The sequence below is a fragment of the Leucoraja erinacea genome, chromosome 9 (genome assembly GCF_028641065.1).
Source record: "Leucoraja erinacea ecotype New England chromosome 9, Leri_hhj_1, whole genome shotgun sequence".
NCBI lineage: Eukaryota > Metazoa > Chordata > Chondrichthyes > Rajiformes > Rajidae > Leucoraja > Leucoraja erinaceus.
The window spans coordinates 62,534,895-62,558,506 of NC_073385.1; the positions used below are offsets into that span (position 1 = coordinate 62,534,895).

General features: G+C 45.2%; 1 protein-coding gene across 1 annotated transcript in view; it reads right to left on the reverse strand.

Annotated features, from left to right (window-relative positions):
• Positions 1–7,978, reverse strand: part of mapkbp1 (mitogen-activated protein kinase binding protein 1) — a 218,912-nt gene extending 210,934 nt beyond the window's left edge. Inside the window, exon 1 of the mRNA XM_055640984.1 lies at positions 6,913–7,978. Coding sequence (XP_055496959.1) covers positions 6,913–7,029 — 117 coding nt within the window. The 5' untranslated portion in view covers positions 7,030–7,978. The remainder of the gene's footprint in view (positions 1–6,912) is intronic.
• Between the last annotated feature and the right edge of the window lie 15,634 nt (positions 7,979–23,612).

Here is a 23,612-nt window from a genome sequence, read left to right on the forward strand (position 1 = left end):
TTAAGATTTTGGGTTTGGTGTTTAGGATGGAGATAGACAGGTAGCTGTTAGGAATCCGGACCAAGGGCCTTGCAGTTGGCCTCTTAAGGGTGAGGGAAGTGGATTTGTTTGAGGAACGTGTGCTTTATAATGTATAAGGGAGTCAACGGATATAATGAAGAATGGTCTCGACCCGAAACGTCACCTATTCCTTCGCTCCATAGATGCTACCTCACCCGCTGAGTTTCTCCAACAATTTTGTCCTCCTTCGATATTTCCAGCATCTGCAGTTCTTTCTTAAACATAACGGCTCATTAGTAGGAACTGGTTAATTATTGCCCAACTTCAACAAAGTCCAAATGAGGGCTTGGTCTGTGCAACACATCATAGCACAAGGTCGATGAAGAAGGCACAAGGAACTACAGATGCTGTTATCTTCTACAAAAGACTACAAAAAGTAGTAAACACTGCCCAGTCCATCATCGGCTCTGACCTCCCTTCCATCGAGGGGATCTATCGCAGTCGCTGCCTCAAAAAGGTTGGCAGCATCATCAAGGACCAACACCATCCTGGCCACACACTCATCTCCACCCTATCTTCAGGTAGAAGGTACAGGAGGCTGAAGACTGCAACAACCAGGTTCAGGAATAGCTACTTCCCCACAGCCATCAGGCTATTAAACTTGGCTCGGACAAAACTCTGAACATTAATAGCCCATTATCTGTTATTTGCACTTTATCAGTTTATTTATTCATGTGTGTATATATTTATATAATGGTATATGGACACACTGGTCTGTTCTGTAGCCATGTCTACTATGTTCTGTTGTGCTGAAGCAAAGCAAGAATTTCATTGTCCTATCAGGGACACATGACAATAAATTATCTTGAATCTTGAATCTTGCACTGATCAAGCTGGGAAGGGTACAGAGAAGATTTATGAGGATGCTGCCAGGACTAGAGGGTCTGAGCTATAGGGAGAGGTTGAGTCGGCTGGGACTCTATTCCTTGGAGCGCAGGAGGATGAGCAGTGATCTTATAGAGGTGATCTTATATAGATCATGAGAGGAATAGATTGAGTAGATGGACGGGGTCCCTTGCCCAGCATAGGTTTAAGGTGAAGGAGAAAAGATTTAATAGGAATCTGAGGGGTATCTTTTTCATACAAAGGGTGGTGGGTGTATGGAACGAGTTGCCAGAGGAGGTAGTTGAGGCAGGGACTATCGCAACTTTTTAGAAACAATTGGACAGGTACGTGGATAGGACAGGTTTAGAGGGATATGGGTCAAATGTAGGCAAGTGGAACTAGTGTGTGAGGAACTGCAGATGCTGGTTTAAACCGATAGACACAAAAAGCTGGAGTAACTCAGCCGGACAGGCAGCATCTCTGGAGAGAAGGAATGGGTAACGTTTCGGGTCGAGACTGATTAGGAATAAGGGAATCGAGAGATATAGACGGTGATGTGGAGAGATAAAGAATAATGAATGAAAGATATGCAAACAATTAACGATGATAAAGGAATCAGCTGTTAGTAGGGTGAAAATGAGAAGCTAGTGCGACTTGGGTGGGGGAGGGATAGAGAGAGAGGGAATGCCGGGGCTACCTGAAGTGAGAGAAATCAATATTCATACCACTGGGCTGTAAGCTGCCCAAGCGAAATATGAGATGCTGTTCCTCCAATTTGCGTTTAGCTTCACTCTGACAATGGTGGAGACCGAGGACAGAAATGTCTGTGTAGGAATGGGGAGGAGAATGAAAGCGTTCAGCAACCGGGAGATCAGGTTGGTTCAGGCGGACTGAGCGAAGGTGTTCTGCGAAACGATCGCCCGGTTTACGTTTAGGCTCGTCGATATATAAGAGTCCACATCTTGAACAATGGATATAGTAGATGAGGTTTGAGGAGGTGCAAGTGAACCTCTGCCTACCCTGAAAGGACTGTCGGGGTCCCTGGAGAGTCGAGGGAGGAGGTATAGGCACAGGTGTTGCATCTTCTGCGGCTGCAGGGGAAGGTACCGGGTGAAGAGATTCTGGAGCAAAATAGTTTTACCTTGGGCCAATTCAGTGCTTCCAGAGGGTGGAACTGAACTGAAAGAGATGAAGTTTCAGGAAGGGCAGTCACTAAGTTTAGAATCAACACGCTTAGGGAAGTCCAGTTTAGAATCAACAATACATTTAAGGAACTTATAAGAGGAGAAAAGGTGATGTGAGATGAAGCACCAGAGACTAAAAACAATTAGGATCAAGGAGATTTTTTGTGATGTAATGTGGGTAAACAAAATTACAAAATTCTTAAGGGGTTGGACAGGCTAGATGCAGGAAGATTGCTCCTGATGTTGGGGAAGTCCAGGACAAGGGGGTCACAGCTTAAGGATAAGGGGGAAATCCTTTAAAACCGAGATGAGAAGAACTTTTTTCACACAGAGAGTGGTGAATCTCTGGAACTCTCTGCCGCAGAGGGTAGTCGAGGTCAGTTCATTGGCTATATTTAAGAGGGAGTTAGATGTGGCCCTTGTGGCTAAGGGGATCAGAGGGTATGGAGAGAAGGCAGGTACGGGATACTGAGTTGGATGATCAGCCATGATCATATTGAATGGCGGTGCAGGCTCGAAGGGCCGAATGGCCTACTCCTGCAACTAATTTCTATGTTTCTATGTAAGGGGTATGAAGTGAATGAAAGATATGCAAAAAAATAACAAAGATAAAGGAAACAGGCCACCGTTAGCTGTGTGTTGGGTGAAAACGAGCACAGACAATGAGACTGAACAGAACGACTTTGAATCTGCTACAACGTGGGTGTGGGAGAGATGGAGAGAGGGTGGGGGGGGATGCAGGGGTTACTTGAGGTTAGAGAAATCAATATTCTTACCGCTAGGCTGTAAGCTGCCAAAGCAAATAATTAGATGCTGCTCCTTCAATTAGCATTTGGACTCACTCTGACAACAGAGGAGGCCTAGGACAGAAAGGTCAGTGTGGGAATGGGGAGGGGAATTAAAGTGTTTGGCAACCGAGAGATCAGGTGGATCCAGTCGTCTTGTTGACTCTCATCATCTGTACTCGTTTTCCTCTAGCACACGGCTGGCTAACAATGCCCTGGTTCATTTAGCATTGTTCCATTTTTGCATACCTTTCATTCATATGTTCTATATCTCTCTACAGCACCATCTATATCTCTCGTTTCCCTTTCCCCTGACTCTCAGTCTGAAGAACACTCCTTGAATAATTTAAAATCTGTCCCCTTGTCCAAGAATTAGGGTACTCCACTAGTTACTCCTTTCAATCTGAAAGGACCCATTTATTCAGTATCTCTCTTCTATGTGATAGCCACTCTTCATTCCATGTTAACATACCTACCCCAATTCCATGAGCTCTTATTTTCCAAACCCTTTTATGTGGCACCTGATCAAATACCTTTGTCTATTCTGAAAGAAAACCCTTTCACTGTGCTCAGCTTCTATGGAGACCGAACATGGTCGATGTTTCAGGCTGAAATCCAGAGATGCTGCCTGACCCACTGAATTCCTTCAACAATTTAACTTGTAGGGCCGAGATGGCCTGTTTCCGTGCTGTAATTGTTATATTGTTATATGGTTATAATTTGCGTTTCCATCTCTATTAAGACACCTGCAGTTTCTTGTGTCTTCCTTTCACTACTTACTTTTGTTCAGTGCCAATTTTCTATCCATTTTGCACAGGCTCTAATGTTCACAACCTACATGTTTAATAACACTTCGTACTTCATTAAATTTATAGGGCAGCACAGTGGTGCAGCGGTAGAGTTGCTTCCTTAGCGCCAGAGACATGGGTTTGATTCTGTCTACGAGTGCTGTCTGTGTGCGTTCTCCCAGTGACCGCGTGGGTTTTCTCCAGATTCTCCGGTTTCCTCCCGCACTCCAAAGGCGTACAGGTTTGTAGGTTAATTGACTTTGGTAAAATTGTAAAAATGTCCCTAGTGTGTGGGATAGAGTTAGTGTACGGGGTGATTGCTGGTCAGCATAGACATAGTGGGACAAAGGGCATGTTTCTTCACTGCATCTTTAAAGTCTAAAGTAAAGTCTAAAGCCATTTGGATGCTCACATATATAACATCGATTGCAGTTCCCTCATCCTCTCCGTTACTCTCTATCACAGTAGTCAGACATGAAATAGTCAGCATGGCTTTAAGAGGAGAGGGAGAAAGTTGAATTGAGTTGAGTGGCATGTTTTTTACAGAGAGTAGTGGGGGCTTGGAATGCGTTGCCAGGTGGAGGCAAATATGGCATTTAAGAGGCTTTTTAATAGGCACAGGTTTTACTCCCACATGCCAAAGATGTCAAAGAATGACAGTCAGAACGTTTTTCTCAGGGTGGAAATGCCCAGCACCAGAGGGCATAGCTATGAGGTGAGAGGGGGAACATTTAATTGAGATGTGCGGGCAAGTGTTTTACACAGAGAGTGGTGGTGGCTGGAATACATTGCCAGGGGTGGTGGTGGAGGCAGATACAACAGTGGTATTTAAGTTTTTAGATAGGCATATATATATATATCGGGAATCTATAGGGAATAGAGGGATATGCACCATGTACAGGCAGATGAGATCACTTTAACTTGACATCATGTTCGGCAGAAGCATTGTACACTGAAAGGCCTGTTCCTGTGCTGAACTGTTCCATGTTCTATGTTCAAATGGCTTGAACAAATCCATGTTGGCTGTGGAGGTCAATCCTCACTTTGTCAAAGTGTCTGCTATTTCTCACTCTATCAGCTGTTACCCCATAGTCCTGAAAACCCATTATCATATTCAGTCCTTATTATTAAAATGTGTATAAAATCATGAGAGGAATAGATCAGGTAGATGCACACTCTTGCCCAGAGCAGGTGAGGACCAGAGGACCAGAGGTTACATAGGTTTAAGGTAACTTTTTACCCAGGGTGGATCGGCCAGAAACATGTAGGGACAATCCCTATATGAGGCTGATAGGACAGGTTTGTAACAGACCAAAAGGCAGTCTCTAACTAGTCCATGTTGGCCAAGTTGGGTCGAAGGACCTGTTTCCACACTGTATGAGACCCAGGGTAATCGGCAAAACATGTGAAATCTATATGACTGATCAAACAGAAAGGCAAGTCTCTAACTAGTCTAGCCCAACATTCACAACAATAAATTCAAATTCAAAATTGCCACTTGTCACTGGCATGAATAGCATTGCCAGATACAGGCAGAACCTCATCAATTGTGGTACTCTTTGTGGATTAAAATCAATGCAAATCAATCAAGTAGTCCAGTCACAGGCAGGCGGGCAGCCATGAAGTGTGAAACTCCAGATATGCTCCGACAGATCCATGAATTATTACTTCACTCCTGACACAGGCAGATTGGGCCATGAACCGTCGAGGCAGAGCCCTACAAACAGTGGTATTTCATTCCAGATGCAGACAAAATAACACGCAAACTGACACTCAGAGGCACAGAGACCAATGAACTGTGCTTGTTGATGACTTCACGCTCCATGCATGCTATGAACTGTGATGAAACATGTAGGAAGGGACCGCAGATGCTGGTTTAAACTGAAGATAGACACAAAAAGCTGGAGTAACTCAGCAGGACGGACATCTCTGGAGAGAAGGAATGGGTGAATTTTTGGATTGAGACCCTTCTTCAAACCAGGTTCTTTTTCTCCAGAGATGCTGTCGGACCCGCTGAGTTACTCCAGCTGTTTGTGCCAATCTATGAACTGTGACTATCTTGATACAGGTAGAGTGAGCTGTGGCACGCTGGATACAAGTAAAGTAGCTGTGATTTTCCTGACACAGGCAGTCAGCTGTGACATCCCTGGTACAGGCAGAGTCCGCTGTGAATCATGACAGTCCTGGTACAGGCAGAGTCATGGTGACAGTCCTGGTACAGGCAGTCACGGTGACAGTCCTGGTACAGGCAGAGTCACGGTGACAGTCCTGGTACAGGCAGAGTCACGGTGACAGTCCTGGTACAGGCAGAGAGGGACAGTCTAGGTACAGGCAGAGTCATGGTGACAGTCTAGGTACAGGCAGTCAACCGCAGCTGCGTGAAGAGCGGCATGAATGGTGACATTCTAGCAACAAACGGAATTATAAGTCACGGTGACAGTCCTGGTACAGGCAGAGTCACGGTGGCAGTCCTGGTACAGGCAGAGTCAACCGCAGCTGCGTGAAGAGCGGCATGAATGGTGACATTCTAGCAACAAACTGAATTATAAGCGGTGACGGTGAATTATAAGCGGTGAGAAGAGCCGGTGAGGAAGGAAAGCCGAGGCATAAATGCTGCACACCTCTGACAAAGCCAGCACCAGAAGATGAATGCACGATCAGCAATATATCACAAAATGAGCTCAGTGATTTTCCATGGCAAGTTGCTCTCTCTGCCGGGCGAGCGCTATATATGGGTCTGTGAGTGCGCCGACTGCTCACTCAATACAACATCTTTCAGTCTCCCCTGACTCTCAGCCTGAAGAAGGGTCTCGACCCACCCGACCCGACACGTCACCCATTCCTTCTCTCCAGAGATGCTGCTTCTGCCGCTGAGTTACTCCAGCATTTTGTGTCCATCTTCAATGTAAGCCGGCATCTGCGGTTCCTTCTTTCCTTTACATCTTTGCTTTCCTGTTACCTGTCATCGCCCTGTTACATGCAAACATCCATCTCCTTTATGCAGTCACTCCATACAATCAACAGCTCAATTAATGCAGCATTTGCAATTCTCCCGATGCCTGGCAGCCCACAGCCGCCTTCTGCACAGATGACAGCGGGGCCCCCAGTGCTTTCTGTACTTGCATTGTGTTTCACACACCTGGCTTGCGCCCTCCTTCACCGCGCTGCTCTCGTTTAATACCAGGTTGCATTTAATGCAACCGTTGCAATGCATTGCACGGCTGCGACTTGCGTGTTGCATTGGTTCGGTTCGAAGCCGGAGACACTCACCTTGTCCGTGATATTCTTGCCGGCGCCGTGGTGTTTGCTCCTCCGCAGCTTGAGCGAGGGAGAGCGCAGCAGCTTTTTAATCCTGGTGGTGATGGTGGAAGTGCCGACATCGGCCATGGCTCCTCAGCCGAACCCCCTCTCCAGATCCCCGAGCCTCCTTCCTTCCTTCCTTCCTCCTGGACGAGCTGTAGATCTCCCCCGTTCAAGGCGCTCACTCCAGCCCGGCGTCTTTGGAGCTGCCTGGCATGGTCCAGCTGGCTTGCATGTCCCACCCTGCAGCAGCGCTGGCTGACACAGGCAGGTTAACCCGGCCCGGCTCTTTGACATACACACTGCCTTATCCCCCGACCGGACAGACACCGGCCTGGCCCCGATCAGCTCCTGCTACCCGATCCCATTGGAAATATCGCCCCTTCCGTCAGGGGTAAAACATTACACACTCACAGACTCACAGACAGATGCACAGCAACACAGCGGCGTACTGCACAAGGGTACAGTGAATTAACCTAAATACATCGCCGCCAGTGAGAAACATCATCACCGATGGGCATCGCAAACCATATAAAGTATGTACAAATACCCAGAATTAGCATACACAACCAATTGTAAGTGGCGTGTACACCCAGTGATGCACTTAACAAGACATCAAGTATAGGTTTAAGGTGAAGGGGAAAGGGTTTAATTGGAATCTGAGGGGTAACTGTTTCACATAAAGGGTGGTGGGTGTATGGAACAAGCTACCGCAGGAGGTAGTTGAGGCTGGGCCAATCCCAACATTTAAGAAACAGTAAAACGGGTACATGGATAGGACAGGTTTGGAGGGATATGTGTCAAACGCAGGCAGTTGGGATGAGTGTAGGTGGGACATGTTGGCCGGTGTGGGCAAGTTGGGCCGAAGGGCTTGCTTCCACGCTGTATCTCTCTATGACTCTATACATCCAGCGGTATAAAGACATCCCTACATTGTAAACTGATCCAGTGGTACACAGCGAACTGTACATTATGTATGTTCATAAATTCATGTTCTCGGAGCAGAATTAGGCCCTTCGGCCCATCAAGACCATTATTATTATTGAACTACTATTGTTTGTTTTTGAGTATATATATATATATATATATATATATATATATACACACACACATATACATATATATATATATATATATATATATATATATATATATATATATATATATATATATATATATATATATATATATATATATATATATATATATATATGTATATATATTGTTTATATATATATTGTGCCATCGCCCGGTGGGGTATCGCCTCCGCGCAGAGGGAAGAGACTGCAGCCCTAAGATTTTTGCCTCCACCACAGTGAGGAGGTACTTGGAGGACTCACTGTGGTGGATGTTAATTTGTGTTTATTGGTGTTGATTACTGTATTATTGTATGTATGACTGCAGGCATGAAATTTCGTTCAGACCGCACGGTCTGAATGACAATAAAGGTAATTCTATTCTATTCTATTCTATTCTATATACACACTGAACTTTTTTTTCTCTCGTTTATCATATTGTTTACAGTGTACTGTGTTTACATATTCTGTTGTGCTGCAGCAAGTAAGAATTTCATTGTTCTGAGACATATGACAATGCAACACTACTCCGCCATTCAATCATGGCTGATCTATCTTTCCCTCTCAATCCATTCTTCTGTCTTTTCCCCATAGTCCCTGACACCCGTACTAATTAAGAATCTGTCAATTTCCGCTTTAAATATATCCATTGACTTGGACTCCACAACCTTCTGTGGCAATTAATTCCATAGATTCACCAGCCTCTGATGAAATAAATTCAGTCTGAAGAAGGGCCTCGTCCCAAAACGTCGCCCATTCCTTCTCTCCAGAGATGCTGCCTGTCCCGCTGAGTTACTCCAGCATTTTGTGTCCATCTTCTATTAAAGAAATTCCTCCTCATCTCCTTTCTAAAGATACATCCTTTTATTCTGAGGCTATGGCCTCTGGTCCTAGATTCTCTCACCAGTGGAAACATCCTCTCCACATTCACTCTATCTAGGCCTTTCAATATTCTGTAGGTTTCAATGAGGTTCCCCTCACCCTTAAGCATACTTAAGCATAGATAACTGCACATCACTCACACATCCAGCATTACATTATCTGCACTCATTGTGATACATCTGCAACCACACATTACGCATGCAGCGACAGAGAGAGGTGTACAATGCATATATGCCCAGTGGTTACAGACAACAAGGCATCACATATGCTGTATAACCAGTGGTACACTGTCAACCATGCATTGCTCTTCTGCTCATACTAATACATATTACAGTCCATGGTACACCCCATTTGCACTCTCACTGATATACACACTCTGGCAACTACACACAGCATGAATACCCAGTCTAATTCACACAATGCTGCTGAACACACCCACACTGATGCACATTACACCCTGTACGGAATGGCTTGTTCCATCCGCAATTTAAATCTGATCACGTTTAGTGGAGCATGCTGAACACATTATATAGACAAGGTCACTCAAAGAATATGGGGCGTTTTGCCAGCCCTCTCTGATACAGACACAAGGCCAGCAGACCAGTACACACCAGTCTGAAGAAGGGTCTCCACCCGAAACGTCACCCAGTCCTTCTCTCCAGAGATGCTGCCTGTCCCGCTGAGATACTTCAGCATTTTGTGTCCATGTTCAATGTAAACCAGCATCTGCGGTTCCTTCCTACACATCACATACTGTTAACTGGATATTACATGCACAGTCAGACTGATTCATAAAAGGTCAGACATACATTCTATGGTATAGACCTATTGAGACACCCTACAATTTACTTCACACCAATATGACCAACGTTTGAAAGCCTGTAGTTCCGCTCTCTTAGTTCAAGGGAAAAGTTAGGTAGATGACTCAAAGACAGCAGAGCAGTGATGTGAATCCTGGAACAGCAAGTCCTGAAGGCCTCTCCTCACACCACACCTCTAATGCCAGCAATAAACCAACGTGACTGGAAGGCTTATTCAGAGCCAACTGGCATTGTACTGGAAAATGCGTGAACGCAAGCCAAATAGGCCATCAGGGACACAGAGTGGACCGACAGATAGTCCACTGATGAGGGGAGATTGCTGTTATAATTCAGTCCAAGAACAGGACTTGGAAGAGGTCCACTTGAGAATAGTGTCACAGACATGTCAAAAAAATACAAAGTTCACCAGTGATATTTTCCTTGCAAAAATAAGCAAAGGAAATATTGTTACAACATTGTTAGCCTGCATCTGCAACAACACAACTGTGGTGCAAGTGAAAAGAATCAGCAGATAAACCAATGGCTTTTCTGTTGCAATCACTACATATTAGTATCAAGATGTATTCAAGAGTGAGTTAGATTTAGCTCTCAGTGTTTACAGAATCAATGGATATGGGGAGAAAGCAGGAACGGCGTACTGATTCTGGATGATCAGCCATGATCGTATTGAATGGCGGTGCTGGCTCGAAGGGCCGAATACCCTACTCCTGCACCTATTTTCCATGTTTCTATGTATCAGCATGTGCAAGAGGAGGAGGCTATAGGACATAGATATTTCAGGGAAAAGTACACATCGTCCACAGCAAACAGTATGACAGGAATCAAGGCACAGCATCTCTTATGGCAGGCGTCATGGGGAGAACATTGTAGCAAATCCGCCTTGGCCTAAGTGATCTCCCGGTGCCAAACATTTAAACTCTCCCCCCCCCCCCCACCATTCCCACACTGGCCTTTCTGTCCGGGGCCTCCTCCATTGTCAGAAGTTAGGCCTAGCACAAATTCGAGGAACAGCACCTCATATTTCGTTTGGGCAGCTTACACCCCAGCGGTATGAACATTGACTTCTCTAATTTCAGGTAACTCCTGCATTCCCCTCCCCCCCCCCCCCACCCTTCCTCCACCGCAGTCGTCCTATTACTGTAGTTCCACTGCTCGAATCCTTGTGTCCCAGTCGTTAGCATATCTTCCCCAGCCAACAAAGGGCCAATATAGACTCCACCCATCCTGAGGTCACCTGTTGCCTGCCCTGTTTTGTTCTGATCTTCAGTCTGAAGAAGGGTTCTGACCTAAAACATCATCTTTCCTTTTCTACAGAGATGTTGTCTGACCCACTGAGTTACTCCAGCATTCTGTGTCTACATTGTGACAAATATAACAAATGCAGGCAGCACAGTAGCACTTCAGTAGAGCTGCTGCCTTACAGCACCAGAGACCCGGGTTCGATCCTGACTACAGGTGCTGTTTGTACGGAGTTTGTACATTCTCGCCGTGACCACTTGGGTCTTCTCCGGGTGCTCTGGTTTCCTCCCACATCCCAAAGACGTGTAAGTTTGTAGGTTAAATGGCTTCTGTAAATTGATCCTCGGATGTAGGATAGGTGGTCATTGGTCGCCGTGGACCTGTAGGGCTGAAGAGCCTGATTTCACGCTGTATCTCTAAACTAATCTAAATGTTCATGTATGTCAGTTCAAAGAAATGCTAACTCAGCAGAACACATAAATTAATCAGGACCATGCACTATGGTTCATTTCCTTCTCCAACTCTGGGAATGGGCGTTTGGAGCGGTTTAACAGCTTGTTGGGACATGCTGTGCTCACAAGTAACAAAACGTGCAGCTTGCCTGCAGCGAGATGAAGTGATTATTGGCTTCTGACCACTTCAGCTGTCATGCACTCCAAGAAATCCAGAGATGCAGGGAATGGAATCCCTGACCTATGTTATTCTGACCCCTTGCCTCAATTAGCCGCCTCTGTAAACCTGCATTGAACTCAATGTGTGTAATCACCCGTGTCCACCAGTGCTGGCTCCCATCCAGTATCATTGATTTTAAAATTCTCTTCTTTGTTTTCAAAAACCTCTACATCGCATAATCCCCTCTACAACATTCAAGAAGTCCATTTTAGTTTTAGTTTTCGGGATACAGCGCGGAAGCAGGCCCTTCAGCCCACCGACTAGCATTCCTACACACACTAGGGACAATTTACAAGTTTACCGAAGCAAATCAGCCCACAAATACGTACGTCTTTGGAGTGTGGGAGGAAACCGGAACACCAGGCGAAAACCCATGCAGGTCACGGGAATAATGTACAAAAGCTCCGTACGGACAGCGCCTGTAGTCAGGGTCGAACTGGGGGCTCTGGCGCTGTAAGGCAGCAACTGTACTGTTACGCCTCTGCGCCGTCGTCATTTAACGTTGTCACGTGTTAATGGTTGATTTATAGTCCTTGAGTCATACAGCACAGAAACAGTACCATTTTGTACCTTTTCTACAATCTTAATGTTTCTCTCTCCACCATTGGTAGTTATCTGAACCCTCATCTCTGAAATCCCCTCTCTCTAGGCCCTTGTACATCTTTCAATCTCTCCTTCTCTAAGACTCTCCACAAGACCCGCTTCTTTCACCACATAAATATTTTCATGTAGAGTTTAAAGTTGGTCTTCTTGTGTGTTGTTAAATATGATATCATTAGAATGTAATCAGTCTTTGTTTTGTCGACTAGCAAAAATATTTGACCAAAACCTCAAAGCAAGGATATCAACAACCAGTATTGCAAAATGTGTCTCCAGTACGTTTTATGATCAAAATAGAGCCTAATTGTTTATGGGAAGGCTCGTGTATGAGCTTTAATAGAATTCCAGAACCAAGGACATCAGCACAATGAAGGTTGTTACACTATTGTGCCAGTTGTATTCAACTGGTAACAGCAAATCCCATTTTGCAGTCAAAGTCCCCATGATAGATAGGGAGTGTTAATAGGGTGGCACAGTATCGCAGCGGTAGTGTTGCTGTTTTACAGTGCTTGCAGCACCAGAGACCCGGGTTCGATCCCGACTACGGGTGTTCTCTGTGTGCAGTTTGTACGTTCTCCCCGTTGTTTTTTTCCTGAGATCTTCGGTTTCTTCCCACACTCCAAAGACGTACAAGTTTATAGGTTAATTGGCTTGATATAAATGTAAATTGTCCCTCGTGTGTTAATGTGCAGGAATCGTTGGGCGGTGCGGACTCGGTGGGCTGAAGGGCCTGTTTCTGCGCTGTATCTCTAAACTAAACTAAATTAAACTAAACTAAGTGAAGATTCTCTTTAAGATGCCCCTTTCATCAAGCCTATACTCATGTCCAAATGTGCCCTGCAATGTGTCTCAAGAAGGGCCTCAACCCAAAACGTCACCCGGTCCTTCTCTCCAGGGATGCTGCTTGTCCCGCTGAGTTACTCCAGCATTTAGTGTCTATCTTTGATTTAAACCAGCATCTGCAGTTCTTTCCTATACAAATGTGCCATGCATTGTGTTGGAGTCATTGTCTAACAATGCTGGTGTGCAGTGACTTGGGATGTTTTATGGTGAGTACACATGAAGAATGAGCATGCACGGGCTAGCCAGGTGGAAGTCAAAAAATAGTACGGAAAGAGATGCCCAGAATTGCAGATGGGTTGAATTCACAGAGATATGTGGAAATATAGCCTCTGGGCCTGCTGAATGAGAGGAGGAGTCAAATTTCAAACAAAGCATGCTTTGTAATTTGCTCAGCTACGGTGTGAGTGAATCCAAATGACAGACTTTCAGATTTATTAACACTGGAAAATCCTTCATGAACATGGTTCAACTTAAATCAATACGGTGGCTTGTTGTGTAGGGAGGAACTGCAGTTGCCGGTTTAAAGCGAAGATAGACACAAAATGCTGGAGTAACTCAGCGGAACAGGCAGCATCTCTGGAGAAAAGGAATAGGTGGCGCTTCGGGTCGAGACCCTTCTTCAGGCTGAGAGTCCGGGGAAAGGGAAACAAGATATAGACGTTGATGTGGGGAGATATAGAGCAAATTAATGAAAGATATGCAAAAAAGTAACGATCATAAAGGAAAAGGCCATTGTTAGCGGTTTGCTGGGTTAGAACGAGAAGCAGGTGTGACTTGGGTGGGGGAGGGATAGAGAGAGAAGGAATGCAGGACTTACTTGAAGTTAGAGAAATCAATATTCGTACCACTGGGTTGTAAGCTGCCTAAGCGAAATATGAGATGCTATTTCTCTTGATGGACAAATGGCCTTTTGCAACACATAAGACAAGAGTGTAATTGAGTATATGAAGGTCATCTTTCAGCACAAGGTTTGCAAATATTTACACTCTTCCTTTCAGAAGGTTAGCGCAGGCACACATGTACTATGTGTCGCTTCATGGAAAATTATTGGAGGACCTTCAAGCAATGATTATACTGCTGATTTACAACTGCTCACATTCAATCCTGACCGCAAATGCTGTCTGCGCGGAGATTCCATAGTCCCTCTGTGACGGCATGAGTTCACACTGGCTACTCTGGTTCCCTTCCACATCCCAAAGATGTGCTGCTGGGTTAATTGGCCACCACAAATTGTCCTTCAAGGTAGGTTAACGGCAATAAGATTTAAATGGGGATTTCTGTGCATGTGAGATGGAATGCAGTAGGATGCAGGGAAATAAAGAGAGGTAATGCAACTGCTGGGATTGCTCTGCTGGGAGTTTTCATGGACCTGATGACTAAATTACCTTATTTTGTGCCAGAAAAAGCAGGCCATGACCTACCATTGGCAATTAAGCATTAATTTACATGCATCCTACAACTTTGCTAAATAATGCCAAAATATATTTTTTAAATTTGTCTGTTAGGGCTGCTGTACTGGTAGATAGACACAAAACACTGGAGTAATTCAGCAAGTAGCTAAAAATGCTGGAGAAAGCGGGCGAGGCAGCATCTATGGAGAGAAGGAATAGGTGAGCGCCTTGAGTGCCCAGGAGCAGAAAAGACTACAAAAAGTAGTAAACACTGCCCAGTCCATCATCGGCTCTGACCTCCCTACCATCGAGGGGATTTATTGCAGTCGCTGCCTCAAAAAGGTTGGCAGCATCAACAAGGACCCACACCATCCTGGCCACACACTCATCTCCCCGCTACCTTCAGGTAGAAGGTACAGGAGCCTGAAGACTGCAACGGTCCAGGCTTCTTCCCCACAGCCATCAGGCTATTAAACTCACCTCAAACAAAACTCTGAGCATTAATAGCCCATTATCTGTTTAGTTGCACATGGGCTATTAGTGTGTCCATGGGTTGTTTGTATATGGACACACTGATCTGTTCTGTATTCATGCCTTCTATCTTCTGTTGTGCTGAAGCAAAGCAAGAATTTCATTGTCCTATCTGGGACACATGACAATAAACTCTCTTGAATCTTGACGTTTCGGGTCGAGACCCTTCTTAAGACTGTAATTCAGCAGGTCAGGCAACATCTCTGAAGAAAATGGATCGATGATATTTTGGGTTAGAACCCTTCTTCAGTCCAAATGGATAATGGATAGGAGAATGGAGAAAATACAGAGTGGATAATGGATAGGTGACATTTCAGGTTGTGAATCTGTCCATTTTCTCCAGAAATGCTGCATGACCCACTGAATTACTCCAGCATTTTGTGTCTATATTTGGTATAAACAATCACCTGCAATTCCTTTTTATTACATATCTGATGCAATGAAAAGCTTTTGTTGTGTACAAACCAGTCAGCAGAAAGACTGCATGATTATAATCGATCCATTTACAGTGTATAGATATATGATAAGGGAATAACGTTTAGTGCAAGGTAAAGCCAGCAAAGTACAATCAAGGATAGTCTGAGAGTTACCAAAGAGGTAGATAGTAGTTCAGCACTGCTCTCTGGTTGTCGTAGGATGATTCAGTTGCCTGATGACAGCTGGGAAGAAACTGTCCCTGAATCTGGAGGTGTGCGTTTTCACTCTTCTGCACCTTTTGCCAGATGGGAGAGGGGAGAAGAGGGAGTGGCCAGGGTGTGACTCGTCCTTGATTATGCCGCTGGCCTTGCCGAGGCAGCGTGAGGTATAAATGGAGTCAATGAAAGGGAGGTTGGTTTGTGTGATGGTCCGGGCTGCGACCACAATTCTCAGCAATTTCTTGTGGCCTCGGATGGAGCGGTTCCCAAACTATGCTGTGATACATCCTGATAAAATGCTTTCTACGGCCCATTTTATCATTTGACTAAAGTCAAATTTTGAAAAGAAAAGGACAGAGCAGCAGCTGAGAAAGGATTGTGCATATTGCAGAATGACTCACATTCCACTGTACCCAACAGTGCTGCTCATGTCTATGGATGAGATCATTAACAAGAATCAAAGATCACAGAATAAAAAGCTGTGCCACAAGCTGGCAACTCTCTGGTAGAGAACCAGACAACATAACATAAGAGAATAGGAGCATGACTAGCTACTTGGCTCCGCAGCCTGCTCCTGCCCTTCAATATGATCTTGGATGATCTCTGCAAGATGATCTTGAGATCAAGAAATCTCTTGAAAGATCTCCCAGGTCTCTTGCCCCTTCTGTGCCAGTTCTTGATTCCTCAAACCTACCTCGAGAAATATATCAATGATCCAGCCTCCACGATCCTGTGGCGTGGTGGGGTGAGGGAAATTCACCACCCTCTTGAGAAGATCTTCCTACTCACCTCAGGATAAAATCTCTGCCAATCATGTAACTATGTGCCATCAAGATGCTTCCAGTAAAAGAAACGTTGTGAAATTTACCCTGTTATGGCCCCCCAGGAACACGGCGGTGGGGAGAGGGGGGATTGCCACTTGGGTGGTGTAAGTGGCAAAGGTGAGATGTCAGATTGTCAGATAAGCAAATCAAAGGAGTGCAATGTAAACCCCATATTCCTCCCTCCAGCTTTACATTTCACTCCGCCTCTTCTTTCTCGATCTGACACCCTTTTGTCTCCATTTCACCTCTAGCCTTTGTTACTTCCTCTATCTGTCTGCCAATAAACCCCTCCTCGAAACCGTTCTTCAGACCTCCTCATCTGTATCCACCTATCACTTGTCAAGCTTTGTCCCACTCCCACCTTTTCTTCCCTCTCCTCCATCAGTCTGAAGGAGGGTCTCAACCCCAAAAGTCGTCTGTCCATTTCCCCCACAGTTGCTCCCTGACCTGCCGAGTTCCTCCAGCAGATTTTCTTTAACATAGTAAAAGTTGTATGTGATTGAATGTAGATGGACTCCATAATATAAAATGCTTCTTCTTCTTCCTGCGTATGGCGTGCACAGCCTAAAGTTGTAAGACAACTTGTTCCCTTGATCTTATTAGATTGTGCACGACAGGTTGATTGCATTTGTCGAAACAGGGCGGACCACGTGAAGGTTGCAATGAGGAGAGTGGCGTTCAGTCTACACTCACTGAATCCATCCCTGTGAAAAGTTAGAGACGGTGATTGGATCTGGAAGCGGACCAATACTTTCTGTAAATAAAACTGAACGACTCAGACATCTTTTCATTTGCACAATTGATTTTATTGTATTAATTTTAATAGATCAATGTTTAAAAACCGTGCATTGAAGGAAGAATATTTTATAGCCCACTGTGGTCCCTAACCCTAACTGGGCGTCACCCGCAGGACAGCATACGTCAGCGTGCATGTCGTACAACTTGATGGTTTTACGAGCGTCAGTCACTGAAGCTTGCAGTCGGCAAAAAAAAAATCGCAAAGTGGGAAACCAAGAAGAGAATGCAGCCCGTCTCCAGTCCAATTCCTGCTCACAAGCAGCAGTACAGACACTGCTATAAAACCATTCCACGAGGCAACAGTATGTTTGCAATTACCCAGTGTTGAGGAATAAACATGTGGAAAAAAAGTGATGCACCACACAAATAAGTCCAAACACGATCCAACTCCGGCTTGATCTTGGCAAATTCACAAAACCTTACGAGGATAATTTTACTCAGCAGCTGCACGATCACATGAGTTCTGGAAACAACCCAACTGGGAGTAGTTGTCAAGTGTATGAAGGAACTATAGATGCTGGTTTAAACCGAAGACAGACACAAAAATATGGATGAACTCAGTGGGACAGGCAGCATCTCTGTGGAAGGAATGGATGATGTTTCGGGTCGAGATCCTTCTTCAGATCTACGACTTCAACTTAAGGACAGTCTGCGATGAAAGATCAATTGTGGGGAAGCACTGCCCCCTGGAGGTCATTGAAATCGTGCACAATGGCATGCAAAACCTGCAGATTTTTCCAGCACAAATTCCACGGCAAGGTAAAAGCCCTGTCCCACGGTACGAGTTCATTCCAAGAGTTCTCCCGAGTTTGCCCTGATTCGAACTCGGAGATTTACGGTAATGGACACTCGTCGGTACTCGGGGCTCTCGCTAAAATCTTCACGAGTCTTCCCGTGCTTACCTGCCATTAGCGAGTCTTCCTGAGTACCTGCCGTTAGCGCTAAGAGACGTCCCCAAGCTCCGACGTACCCGGTACATTCATTCTCCGTGCTTACCACGAGTTTGATTTTTTTTAAACTCGGGAGAACTCTTGGAATGAACTCGTACAGTGGGACAGGGCTATAATGCTGCTACTCTGGTCGATCGTGTCATTCCGAAAATTCATCTTGGGGCTTTAACGAGTGAAATGGCTTTGCCAACATGAACCATTTTCCTCATTGCATTGGCAATAGCAATGCATTATTTCAGGTGTTTATGAAATGAGGTCTGTTTGCTCAAATGCTTAACTGTGACTGGGCACCCACACGGTCCCAAACATATTTTCATAACACTTCCTACACCACCATTATGTGAATTATAAAGCATCTTCTAATCTAACACTTTCTAATCGAAGGTGCAAGCAGCTGCAGAAGGTGGTGTAAATTGCCTGTTCTTTCTGAAAACTGGTCCTATTCTTCCACCACCAGAAACCCGGGTTCGTTCCCGACTACAGATGCTGTCTGTGCGGAGTTTGTACGTTCTCCCCGTGACCTATGTGGGTTTTCCCCGGGAGCTCCTGTTCCCTCCCACACTCTAAAGACGAACAGGTTTGTAGGTTAATTGGTATAAAAATGTTAAAACGTGTCCCTAGCGTAGGGTAGTGTTAATGTGCAGAGATCGCTGGTCGGTGCGGACTCGGTGGGCAGAAGGGCCTTTTCCGCGCTGTATCTTAAACTAAATACTAAAATCCCCTCTCTAGCAGCTTGCTATTGATGGCAACGTTAAACTGATCATTGACGCTCTGGGCCAGAGGGAGAGGGATGCCTACTCCTTTGCTCTCTGCAGAAGTAATGATGCGTGCGGATGTAAACATGGAAAATAGGTGCAGGAGTAGGCCATTTGGCCCTTCGAGCTAGCACCACCATTTAATATGATCATTAGCTGATCATCCAGAATCAGTACCCTGTTCCTGCTTTCTCCCCATATCTCTTGATTCCGTTAGCGATAAGAACTATATCTAACTCTCTCTCGAATACAGCTCTCTCTTGAGTACCAGCACTGTGGCCTCTCCCAAGGTTCAGATCGAGCTCTTGCTCCCTCAGAACCTTGCCTGAATCACAATCTGACTCACTGACCCAACATCACCATAGTCAACAGCAGGTGTGAGGAGCTATCAGAACTCGCTCCTTCATAGACGGCTCTTCTTGCGTATTTGAGGCACCGCGCTGTCCTGAAGGATAGGCTTTTCAGGGAGAAGGGCTACATCCCCGGCTCTTTGACTTCTTCATATTTTTCAACTAAAGCACCTGTGGGACCACAAGAAGCTGGGCCTACACTATTGTTAGTGTCGTTTATTATTGTCATGTGTACTAAGTTACAGTGAAAAGCTTTTTGGTTTTACGCTATCCAGTCAGCGAAAAGACTATTCATGAATATAATCAAGCCGCCCACAGACACAGGATAAAGGGTATAAAATGTAGTGCAAGATAAAGTCCATTACGTGCGTTTGAATATAGTTTGAAGGTCCCCAATGAGGTAGATGGGAGGGCAGGACTGCTCTCTAGTTGGTGAGGGGACAGTTCAGTTGCCTGATAAGAAGAATCTGGGAAAAAACTGTCCATGAATCTGGTGTGTTTTCAAACTTCTATACCTCTTGCCTGATGGGAGAGGGGAGATGAGGGAGTGACTAAGGTGAGTCTGGTCCTTGATTATGCTGCTGGCCCTGCCGAGGCAGCGTGATGTGCAGATGGAGTCAATGGAAGGGGAGGTTAGTTTGTGTGAAGGTCTGGGCAGCGTCCACTACTCTCGACAATTTATTGCAGTCTTGGCTGGGGCTGTTCCCAAACTAAGCTATGATGCATCCTGATAAAAGGCTTTCTACAGCCACTGAGCCACCACTGTTTGCAGCCTCAGTGCTGACCAGGTAGGGTTTTACACCCAGTCGATGTCAGCTGCATCCTGCACCACCACTCCCCCTCACTCTACTTCTTCCAGCAGGAAGAGGAGCAGGAAGAGCTGCAGGATGACTGGTGCCAGAGGAGGGGAAAGACAGATTCCCATTATAGAGTAGATAGTCACATTAAAACCGAATGCCTGCACACACAGCCACTACCATTTGCCAAGGGCCCATGGTAAGAAGTCACAGAGGCACAACTAACCTTCCATAAAATACTAGAGTCTCTAACACACAGAAACTATCGGTAGTCTGCATTCCTCTCTTTAGACCCATCAGAAACATGGCGCATGGACGGTCAATGTGAAGCTCCTGTTCATGGTTGCAATATTATTGTATCGGTCATAACTCCTCAAAAATGTGGTCCCATGCAGTGTTTTCATCAAGTTGTACAGTGCAGAGACAGATCGTTCAGCATAACATGTCCTTCAAATACCCATCTGTACTCATCCCATTTACCATCAAGGTAGTCCCTATCCTTCAGGTCCTATCCTCGCTTCAGGAGCACTGTCCACTATGACTACTCAATTCCAGTCACGTTTATTGTCAGATGCACAAGTATGGTGATGTACAGGTACAATCAGAATGTTGTTTGTGGCAGCATCACTGGGATACTCAGGCAACACACATAAACATAAATTACACACATTCTCCAAGACAGTGAAAAGAAAATGACTGCAACATTAAAGACACTAGTGCAAAAATACTTAATTAGAAAACGTCACGTCCACGTCAGTGGAAGAGGTGAGCCATTGTGTTCGGTTGCCAAGTTAGGATTAGGGATGTGCAGGTGGGTTCAAGACCCTAATAGGTGCAGGAAACGAGCTGTTCCTAAAGCTCGGTGTGGGACTTCAGGCTTCTTTACCTCCTGCCCGAGAGTAACAACAAGTGATTTAAACTAATGTGGCAGGGGGATGGGTACAAGAGCAGAGAGGCAGGGGGGGTGTAAAATGAGGGTAGAAGCAATAGGTAGCAAGGTGAAAAGTAAAAGTGGCAGGCAGACAAAACCAGGGGAAAAATCAAAAAGGGCCACTTTCAACATAATTGTAAAAGGGGTAAGAGCGTTGTAAAAACAAGCCTGAAGGCTTTGTGTCTCAATGCAAGGAGTATTTGTAATAAGGTGGATGAGTTGAACGTGCACATAGCCATTAATGATTATGATATAGTTGGGATCATGGAGGCATGGCTCCAGGATGACCAAGGCTGGGAGCTGAACATCCAGGGATATTCAATATTCAGGAGGGATAGAGAGAAAGGAAAATGGAGGTGGGGTAGCGTTGCTGGTTAGAGAGGAGATTAACGCAATGGAAAGGAAGGACATTAGTTTGGAGGATGTGGAATCGGTATGGGTAGAGCTGCGAAACACTAAGGGGCAGAAAACGCTGGTGGGTGTTGTGTAAAGGCCACCTAACAGTAGTAGTGAAGTTGGAGATGGTATCAAACAGGAATTTAGAAATGCGTGCGACAAAGGCAAAACAGTTATAATGGGTGACTTCAATCTACATACAGATTGGGTGAATCAAATTGGCAGGGGTGCTGAGGAAGAGGATTTCTTGGAATGTATGCGGGATAGTTATCTAAATCAACATGTAGAGGAACCAACGAGAGAGCAGGCTATTTTAGACTGGGTATTGAGTAATGAGGAAGGGTTAGTTAGCAGTCTTGTTGTACGTGCCCTCTTGGGCAAGAGTGACCATAATATGGTTGAGTTCTTCATTAGGATGGAGAGTGATATTGTTAATTCAGAAACAATGGTTCTGAACTTAAAGAAAGGTAACTTCGAGCGTATGAGATGTGAATTGGCCAAGATTGACTGGCAATTAATTCTAAAAGGGTTGACGGTGGATATGCAATGGAAGACATTTAAAGACTGCATGGATGAACTACAAAAATTGTTCATCCCAGTTTGGCAAAAGAATAAATCAGGGAAGGTAGTGCATCCGTGGATAACAAGGGAAATCAGGGATAGTATCAAAGCGAAGGATGATGCGTACAAATTAGCCAGAAAAAGCAGCATACCAGAGGACTGGGAGAAATTCAGAGACCAGCAGAGGAGGACTTAAAGGGCTTAATAAGGAAAGGAAAAATAGATTATGAAAGAAAACTGGCAGGGAACATAAAAACTGACTGCAAAAGTTTTTATAGATATGTGAAAAGAAAGAGATTAGTTAAAACAAATGTAGGTCCCTTGCAGTCAGAAACAGGTGAGTTGATCATGGGGAACAAGGATATGGTGGACCAATTGAATAACTACTTTGGTTCCGTCTTCACTAAGGAAGACATTAATAATCTGCCGGAAATAGCAGGGGACCGCGGGTCAAAGGAGTTGGAGGAATTGAGTGAAATCCAGGTTAGTCGGGAAGTGGTGTGAGGTAAATTGAATGGATTAAAGGCCGATAAATCCCCAGGGCCAGATAGGCTGCATCCCAGAGTACTTAAGGAAGTAGCTCCAGAAATAGTGGATGCATTAGTAATAATCTTTCAAAACTCTTTAGATTCTGGAGTAGTTCCTGAGGATTGGCGGGTAGCAAATGTAGCTCCACTTTTTAAGAAGGGTGTAACGGGTATAGCTTGGACCCAATAGCAGCACAGAATCAGGCAGGTATAATTGGTAATGAACTTTATTACGATACTGTAACACAGAGTAGTAACACAGGAATGGGTACACCGTACTCACACAAAGGCTCAGGATTGAACGAGGGTTCCGAAGAGGGGCAGGCAGGAGACGTAGTCGGGGTAGCGGAAGGTCCGGTAACCAGGAGATCCAACACACGATGCAAACAAACTAGCGAGGGACAGATGAAAGGAGAGCCGAAGCCAGGCAGGAAGTCAAGGAACCATTGCAGGGATACACCAAACAGCCCAGGAGAGAGGCAGACAGAAACCAGGAGGTACGGGACGAAGGCCATGGTCGAGGACAGAAGGCTGAGGTGATATCCGGGAAGCGAACAGGACGGAATGGTCAGGGGCAGGCAGGTTCAAATCCGTGTAGGCAGTCGGGAAATCGCTGGAGAGTCTTGCATGAATGCTGAGGACAATCTGGCACTGTGTGAACGGTGAGGATAGTCTATATACCGGGTTAATAGGTGATCAGAGGCAACGGAGTGCAACAGGTGAGGAGAGTTGGGCTGATGAGAGGGGAGTGGCAGGCAGGTAGGTGAGGAGAAGGAGGGACCGGTGGAAAAGTACTGGGAGGTGAAGTGGATGAGAATGAGGAGAGGGCAGACTGTGACAAAGGGAGGGAGAGAGAAAACTGGGAATTACAGACCATTTAGTTTAAAATCGGTAGTGGGGAAACTGCTAGAGTCAGTTATTAAAGATGGGATAGCAGCACATTTGGAAAGTGGTGAAATCATTGGACAAAGTCAGCATGGATTTACAAAAAGTAAATCATGTCTGACGAATCTTATATAATTTTTCGAGGATGTAACTAGTAGCGTGGATAGGGGAGAACCAGTGGATGTGGTGTATCTAGACTTCCAGAA